We start from the raw sequence: 9,178 nt of genomic DNA on the forward strand, positions 1-9,178 counted from the left end.
GTATAAACCATTTGAGGGTAAGTTACATATATCATAGCCCCTTACTCCTAAATATTTCAGTATGTATTCTCTAAGAACAGGGATAGTCTGTTACATAACCACAGAAGAGTCATCTTCATAAGTTTACATTGATACAGCATATTTAGCTAATATACTATGGTCCCTATTCTAATTTTGTCAGTTCATCTAACAATATCTTTTTGAGCATTTCCCCCATCTAGTACAGAATCCAATCCAGAGTTAGGTACTATACTTAATTATGTCTTGTTAGCCTCTTAATCTGCATCCTACATTTACATGTACATGTACATCCTATATTGTACATTTACATCCTACAATATCCATCCCACATTAGGAGTATAAAGAAACCAGTTTACCTTGGTGGAATATTCTTTTGGACAGCCCATGTTGACGTCAATGCCAGCCACATCATTTTCTCTGGAAAAGGATGAAGGAGTAAAGGTAATAAATATTGAATTAAAGCAAAGAAGGTAAAATTAAAGGCATGGATGGGCCTGTGCTCATGAACCTCTTACCCTGTCCCTGACCCTATGAAACACACCAACCCCCAATGACAGAAGCTGAAAAATGGGAAAGAAATCCATCCCTAAAATGTGCACCTGCCTCATCTGAGCAGAAATCCAGAGAAAAGACATAACGTGTGCACACATCTACAAAGGGCTAGACGCAGAGGATTCTGCTACTTTGGAGTTGTATCAGATAACTCAGATGGGCACACTGAACTTGGCTGAAATAGTAAAAGTCATTTGTCAATGCAGAAAAGTGACATGAGCCTAAGAGCCCTTTCCCAGACGACAGCTTCTGGTGGAAGTTCTAGCACTGCTTTTGCTGGCTGGGCTATACAGATGGTTTAATCCAAACAATTATTAGATGTAAGAAGAATCCTCACTCCATCCTCTGGTATGTATTAGGTTGGTGCAAAAGTAATTATGTTTTTTTCCACTGAAAGTAATGGCAAAAACCGCAATTACTTTTGCATCAACCTAAATATTAATACATGTTAATAGTCCGTGATCAGCAGCAATAACTGCCTGAGTTCCCTCTCACTCTCTTTGTAATGATAATAGCTAACACTTACTAAGATCTCATTATGTACCACATGCTGCAAAGACATTTACATACATTATTTCATTTACCCTTCCCTATGCCAGAGGTTGGTAGCACTATTTTATAGGTAAGAAAACTAGGTTCTCATTGAGGTTAAGTAACTTATCTCAGGTCACATAGTTAACAAGTAGCAAAATCAGAATTCCAAACCAGATCTGTCTTAACTTCAAAACCTATCACATTAACTATAGCGCACTCTCCTGCCTTTGTTTCTGTTTTTGAGACAGGGTCTCACTCTGTTCCCCAGGCTGGAGTCCAGTGGCGCAATGGAGGCTCACTGCAGCCTGGGCCCAAGTGATCCTTCCACGTCAGCCTTCCAAGTAGCTGGGACCACTGGCACGCACCACCTTTTCTGTAGAGATAAGGTCTGCCTATGTTCCCCAGGCTTCCTGTCTTTGTTAATTCAGGAAGCAATATGTCTTACTTATACTTTGATACTTAAAGCTTTAGGACTCATAGTCACTGGAGTCCCTGGAAAGGGAGTTTCATGAATAACTACAAAAAAACAGCTCCCCACAATACGCATAGAGGGTCTCTGAGATCTAGGCACTGAGGGTACACATGAGTCTCAGGCCAGCCCTTGGATGCCACAAACAGAAGGAAACCAGACACTCTTTTTTTTTTTTTTTTTAAGACGTTGTCTCACTCTGTCACCAGGCTGGAGTGCAGTGGTGCAATCTCAGCTCACTGTAACCTCTGCCTCCCGGGTTCAAGCGATTCTCCTGCCTCAGCCTCCTGAGTAGCTGGGACTACAGGTGCGTACCACCACACCCGGCTAATTTTTGTAATTTTACTAGAGACAGGGTTTCACCATGTTGGCCAGGATGGTCTCGATCTCTTGACCTCATGATCCACCTGCCTCGGCCTACCAAAGTGCTGGGATTACAGGCATGAGTCACCGCGCCTGGCCGGAAACCAGACACTATTAACCTGGAAACAGAAGGTAATGGGCTAGGAGGCAGAAGGGTGGGTCAACTCCAAAGTCACCAGGACATTAAACCCTCACAGCTCAAAGGACAGGCAAAGGCAGTGCTAAAGACGGAGGAAGAACTTACACAAGCCTGGCCACAGCAAGGGCTCGCTCTGCGTCTGAAGTCCCCTGGGAACACAAGAGGCTGCATCAACCACTGCCCTGATACAGATACACATGCACTGACAAACACGCCCATGCAGCACACACATACACACACACACCCCACACACCAACAACAGAGTCAGGCTGGCTTTCTCTTAAACAGCCAGCCCACTAGACTAGCTTGCTGCCAGCAGAAAAAGGTGGACTTGGAAGGTCTAGAAAATATTATCAATACTATGATTACATCCAAACATATAAAAAACTTGAAAACATTTTATAGTGACCATTCAAACACTCACCATTTAGATTCTACAATTAACATTTTGCTAGATTTGCTTTATCACATGGTTACCCATTGTTATCAATTTTTTAGAAACCTAAACATCATTCAGGATGTTATTGAAAAAGCACCAAGAAATTCCCAAAGTGACAGAAGAGCACCACAGAGTCATCACAACTCAAATACAAATCTTAACTACTCTTGAAAAATCCTAATTTCTTTCTATGAGAAATATATATACACTACATAAAAACAAAGACTATGATCTGAGTAATCAATGCTAGGGATTAAAACAATAGAGAAATCATGCCAAACAGACAATTCCTACAAGTAAGTAAATTAAATTTGAGACTAGAGGCATACAAGACTGTGACAGTTTGATTTCCATAAACCGTCTCCAATAATGTAATTACTCATGACTGGCTCTTTGGAAAACATTAAAGCAGCTCTTCAGGAAGCCATTGTTGGGCAATGTACCCCAGGTATTCAACACTGGCCTGGCACAGGGCATGAGATGGGAAATCCCAGGGGATGGTGAGCCTCAGAAGGGTACGCAGCAATGGCGTCTCTCACCATCTGGAAGACCACCCTGTTGTGCTCTCTTTCACAGGTGCGGAAGACAACTCGATCATCAGGGGCGACAAAGTCCACTGTGCTGAGCACCTCTGCGAGAAAACACAAACACATAGCGTCACTCAATGAAGATGCAAATTCAACCCTAGCCTAAGTCCTGGAAGAAAACACGGCCAGAGTATAAGCTTGGAGGGGAAAGAAATCCTAAATGTATACCATTCTTACCAAAAATAACTATGCACATGGGAGGCTTCTGTGATGACGAGAATGGTCTATTTCCTGACCTGGGTGATGGTTATTTGTTTTGCAATTACTTGTTCAACTGCATGTTTGTGTTTAATGCATTTTTTCTGAATAGTGGTTAACATTTTGCTCTGTTTAAAATGTTAAAACAGGGCCGGGTATGGTGGCTCACACCTGTAATCCCAGCACTTTGGGAGGCCGAGGCGGGCGGATCATGAGGTCAAGAGTTCGAGAGCAGCCTGGCCAACATGGTGAAACCCCATCTCTACTAAGAATACAAAAATAAGTCGGACATGGTAGGGCATGCCTGTTATCCCAGCTACTCGGAAGGCTGAGGCAGGAGAATCGCTTCAACCCGGGAGGCAGAGGCTGCAGTGAGCCAAGATTACGCCATTGCACTCCAGCCTGGGTGACAGAGCAAGACTCCATCTTGGGGGGAAAAAAAGGTTGAAACAAAATGTACATATGTAGCAGTAGCTCATGCCTGTAATCCCAGTACTTTGGGAGGCAAAGGCAGGTGGATCACGTGAGGTTAGGAGTTTAAGACCAGCCTAGCCAACCTGGCAAAACCCCATCTCTACTAAAAATACAAAAAATTGCTGGGCATGGTGGAGGGTGCCTGTAATACCAGCTACTCAAGAGGCTGAGGCAGGAGAATCGCTTGAACCTGGGAGGCAGAGGTTGCAGTAAGCTGAGATTGTACCACTGCACTCCAGCCTGAGCAACAGAGGGAGGCTCTGTCTCAAAAAAAAAAAAAAGAAGAAGAAGTTTGTCTGTTTCAGATTTGGCCCAAATCTTCCCAGAAAACATCACTCTGAATTTCAGCAAATTTACTATTTACCTACAGTGAGACAGGTGCTGTGAGTGGAAGGTTACTATATAACAATCAGTCTCCTATACTATTCATAGTTGCATATTTGCAAATGTGCCTATTTGCTAACATTTATTTGTGATCCCAAAATCAATACTTGTGATGTTTTCATGGTCATCCAAGGACAGGAACAGAGTGGTGAAAGTTTTGAGTTGCCCATTGTACACGTTCCCAGCTGAGGTCAAACAAGGTGATGCTCTGTCTTCTCCCTTCAGCTCTCATACTGTCAACAAGTGTCCCTTTTGTGGTATATTTCATGCCACATTTCTGCATGTTTATGCTTTTTGTTGGTGATCTCACTGTTTAAAATGGTCCCAAGTGGCCAGGTGCGGTGGCTCACACCTGTAATCCCAGCACTTTGGGAGGCCAAGGCAGGTGGGTTACCTGAGGTCAGGGAGTTGGAAACCACCCTGGGCAACATGGTGAAACTCAGTCTCTACTGAAACACACACACAAAAAATTAACTGGGTGTGGTGGTGCATACCTGTAGTCCCAATTACTTGGAAGGCTGAGGCACAAGCATCTCTTGAGCTGGGAAGGCAGAGGTTGCAGGGAGCCAAGATCGTGCCACTGCACTCTAGTTTGGACTACAGAGTGAGACTGCGTCTCAAAAAAAATAAAATAAAATGGTCCCAACCATACTGCTGAAATGCTGTCTTTTAATGTTCCTAAGCACAAGAAGACTGTCATGGGCCTTACGGAGAAAATACACATCTTAAATAAGCTTTGTTTAGGCCTGAAATTATAGCACAATTACCCATGTTAGGGGGTTCAATGTTAGTGAATCAATGGTATATATTAAATAATATGCCTTTAAACAGAAACACATGGCTGGTGTGATGGCTCAGTCCTGTAATCCCAGTATTTTGGGAGGCTGAGGCAGGGGGATTACTTGAGGCCAGGAGTTTGAGACCAGCTGGGGAACATGGCAAGACCCCCATCTCTACAAAAAATTTAAAAATTGGCTGGGCATGAAGGTATGCACCTGAAGTCCTAGCGACTTGGAAGGCTGAGGCAGGATGATCATTTGAGCCCAGGAGTTTGAGGCTGCGGTGATCTATGCTCACACCACTATACTCCAGCCAGGGCAATAGAGTGAGACCTGGTCACAAAAAAGAAACCAAACAAAAACAAAGAAACACATATAAAAGTTATAGACTGACGAGTTGATGAAAGTATGACCAGAGGTTTGCACAAACCTAAACCTTTGTTTTCCCCAGGGCCAATGGTTCAGTATCTGCTCATCTGATGTTTAAAACAACTTTACAGAAACAACAACTGTGCATAATGAGAAGCAACTGTATTTTATCTGTCAGCTTCCTAAAGAAGCTCCACAAATAGTTGCGACCATTATTACTTTTCAAAGATCACTATACATGAAAAAGACTGAACATGGCAGATGGGAGAATATGCCTACCTCAAAGGCTGTCTTTAGAAATAAATGAGATCTTTGACACACTTAAAGCATTTCCTTACATGGACGGTGTTATTATCATCCCAGCACTAAACAGATGAGAAGGTTTTTAGAGTGGGGTAAAGGCGATGATGACATGTTGAGAGAGGTAATCAAAGTGATCACTGACAGAGACAGCTCATGACTGGCAGTAAGATGTACGAGAAGAACCACAGAATCTTTGTGTGTTTATAATGCAACTCTGTTTATAACAGCAAAACACTGGGAACCCCTGTTAAGGCTCTGGTGAAATCAATTCTGATATAGTTGCCCCTAGGTACTGACATGAGCAAATGACCTAGTAGATAAGTAAATGGCAAAACAACATGTGTTATATGATCTCATGGGGTGGAGAGATAGATGATATAGATATAGATGCAGATACATTTTTTTCTCGTTATCTTCGACCTAGAAGAGGGATAAACATGTCATATTTTGTACACACACATTATTTACTATATGTATAGAAAAACATACATTATTCCTCTTTCTCATTACCTCTTTAGGTAGAGGATTATGGAGGATTTTCATTTTCTAGGTTATATAGATCTATAATATTGAATTTTTTATCACACAGAAAAAAATATATACATTTAAAACAATTCAGCCAGGTGTGGCAGCTCACACCTGTAATCCCAGCACTTTGGGAGGCCAAGGCAGGCAGATCATGAGGTCAGGAGTTCAAGATCAGCCTGGCCACCATGGTGAAACCCCTTCTCTACTAAAAATACAAAAATTAGCTGGGTGTGATGGCATGCATCTGTAATCCCAGAAACTTGGGAGGCTGAGGCAGGAGAATTGCTTGAACCTGAGAGGCAGAAGTTGCAGTGAACCAAGACTGTGCCATTGCACTCCAGCCTAGGCAATAGAGAGAGATCCCATCTCAAAAAAAAAAAAAAAAAAAAAAGGATTTCACAAGCATATACATATGTATCAAAAACCTCAAGAAATATACCACAACTCTAATCAAAGCAGAATCAGCCTCATCAATAAAGTATCAGCAAAACTACAATTCATCACAATCACATTTGCACAGAGCACAGGGTGTCCACAGCACTTACATGTATCTTATCTTATTTGGTCCTCACTCCAACCCTATGATTTCAGTAAAGCAAAGATTATGATTTCATTTTACAGATAAAGTAACTGAGGCAGACAGAGGTCATATGGCCTGCCCAAGGTCACACACCTAGCAAGTGGCCAAGCCAGGGCCAACGCTAAAGCCATCCTGACTCCAAAGCTCCTAGAGTTCCTCCTATGCTAGGATACATGGTGATTTCTATGCCAGCAAGCCTGTGAGTGAAAGGCACTCTTAGCCCGTTTCACATCAGGCTTTTTGTCATGGCCTCTGGAGATCAGTGACTGCTCTCAAGGGAGCATCTGGTCTACAAAATTACTCGATGAAGCCAGGCAAGACACTTTCACCCCAGGCAAGGGCAGTGGTAGCGCTGCTTGAGCCCAGTAGGGCACATGCATAAGTCTGAAGCCAGATCTGTACTCACCATTGACAACTCTCTTGCACTGAATCATCTTGAGGTCGATCAGCTCCTGCAGAGGAATCAGAGGACGCTTGTCAGTCCTGAACATGTAGGCTCTGGGCATGAAGGATTTTCATCACACACCCAATGAGGATCGCTTGGCCAGTCGCCCTACTACCAACAATAAACCACAGCTTATGGGACATGTAGTGCTATCCTCCCCACCCAAGTATGGCAAGCGGGAGCCAGAGTGAGCTACCCTAAATTAGCTGCTCTTCCCAGGAAACTTGGAGATGTTTGGGGCCTAGAATGAATGAACCACTTAGCCAGAAAGACGATAATCATCCAGGATGTGGTCACTTGGAAATTTTTCTCACCTACTGGTCTCAGCAGAAGTTCACCCCATCAAAGAATATCCCACCTATCCCTAAGCAAAGGGCAGGCAATGAAGGGCTCCTAAGAAACATCCAAGAACAAAACTGGAACCAGTGAACAGAAGCAAAGGGAGGAAGATCTGAGACGAACACAGGAAAGAAAAGTCTAAAACCTCTATCCAACATGGGTCACACTATGTGGAAATGAAAAGGGTGAGGTGCCCAACTCTGGAGATACTCAAACAGACTCAGGAAAGAAAGAAAAAGGGGAGTTTCTTCAAAATCACATCACAAAAATGGAGGAAAATCTCCTATCTGCCGGAGGACTGACATTCTCTAATTCTTAGTTGGAGACAAGACTGTTCTGCTTTGCTCCATCATAATCTCAGCAGACACCTGTCACACTGCCCAGAAGTTCATGCCCATGGATTCTGGGGGTCCAGAAAAGAAAAGAATAGGCACTCACTCCTGGTACTAACCCCCACACTGACTCCCTGTGAGCCCCAACAAGTCATAACCCCAGCCAGGTGGGCACAATGACCTCCTACTCACTCATCGGAGTACCTAGGGACAACGGCGAAAGAATCCCCACAGTACCCATGGGACCTACCCCAGCATACCCACCATCAGGTTAAGAAATGCTCTAGGTGTTTCTGTGGCCATTCTCTCCATGCAGTATTCAGGTCATCAAATATCTGATGCCCACTAGGCCTGAACAAACAAATCACCACAACCAAGCAGTTCGGACACGGTTGACATCCAATCCCCAAGAATCAGTGTGGCATCCCAAGGGATGGGCAGAGCCCAACTCAGAGCCCCGGTAGCCAGTGATCCTAGTTGCAGGGACAGGCAACAAGGCAAGTGGACAGGTAGGAAGGACTGAATGGCCTGTGCTTTTAAAAAGAAATTCAGTAGCCAAACTGGGCTTTGGTAGGGAATGGAACAGGAAAAAGTAAGACATGTATCACATCAAAGATTGGGAAGTTTATTGGTTCCAAGTATTTACAGAAATCTCTGTCCAAACATTAGCTAACAATTAAGCTAACCCAGGAGAACTTTATAGGCCACACATGGCAAAGAACACAGGCCTTACAAAATTAGTTCAGAATAGTCACTAAGCAAACAAACAACAACAAACTCTGGCCAGATATGATGGCTCACGTCTGTAATCCCTACACTTTAGAAAACTGAAGTGGGAGGATCGCTTGCGCTCAGGAGTTCAAGACCAGCCTGGGCAACAAAGTGAGACCTTGTCTCTACAAAAAATTTTTAAAACTTAGCTGGGCATGGTGGCATGTGCCTGTGGTCCCAGCTACATGGGATGCTGAGGCAGGAGAATGGCTTAAGCCCAAATGGTCAAGGTTGCAGTGAGCTGTCACTGTGCCACTACATACCACCCTGGCCAACAGAGTGACACCTGTCTTAAAAAAAAAACACACTGGGCACGGTGGCTCATGTCTAATCCCAGCACTCTGGGAGGCCGAGGCAGGCAGCTCACTTGAGGTCAGGAGTTCAAGACCATCCTGGCCAACATGGTGAAACCCCATCTCTACTAAAATATAAAAATTAGAGGCCGGGCACGGTGGCTCAGCCCGGGCGCGGTGGTGCACGCCTGTAATCCCAGCACTTTGGGAGGCCGAGACGGGCAGATCACGAGGTCAGGAGATTGAGACCATCCTGGCCAACACGGTGAAACCCTGTCT

At 44.0% G+C, this 9,178-nt stretch overlaps 1 protein-coding gene across 4 annotated transcripts in view; it reads right to left on the bottom strand.

Moving 5' to 3' along the window:
* Positions 1-9,178, bottom strand: part of DUS2 (dihydrouridine synthase 2) — a 79,947-nt gene that overhangs the window by 22,938 nt on the left and 47,831 nt on the right. For 3 of the 4 annotated variants that reach the window (XM_011932040.1, XM_011932039.1, XM_011932038.1), the window contains 4 exons: positions 7,126-7,171; positions 3,057-3,148; positions 2,184-2,227; positions 378-438 (listed from right to left, as the gene is read on the bottom strand). In XM_011932040.1, the coding sequence (XP_011787430.1) occupies positions 378-438; positions 2,184-2,227; positions 3,057-3,148; positions 7,126-7,171 (243 nt within the window). The remainder of the gene's footprint in view (positions 1-377; positions 439-2,183; positions 2,228-3,056; positions 3,149-7,125; positions 7,172-9,178) is intronic. The other variant, XM_011932041.1, reaches the window with a different exon arrangement.

The sequence above is a fragment of the Colobus angolensis genome, unplaced genomic scaffold (assembly GCF_000951035.1).
Source record: "Colobus angolensis palliatus isolate OR3802 unplaced genomic scaffold, Cang.pa_1.0 Scaffold93, whole genome shotgun sequence".
In the NCBI taxonomy this organism is placed as follows: Eukaryota; Metazoa; Chordata; class Mammalia; order Primates; family Cercopithecidae; genus Colobus; species Colobus angolensis.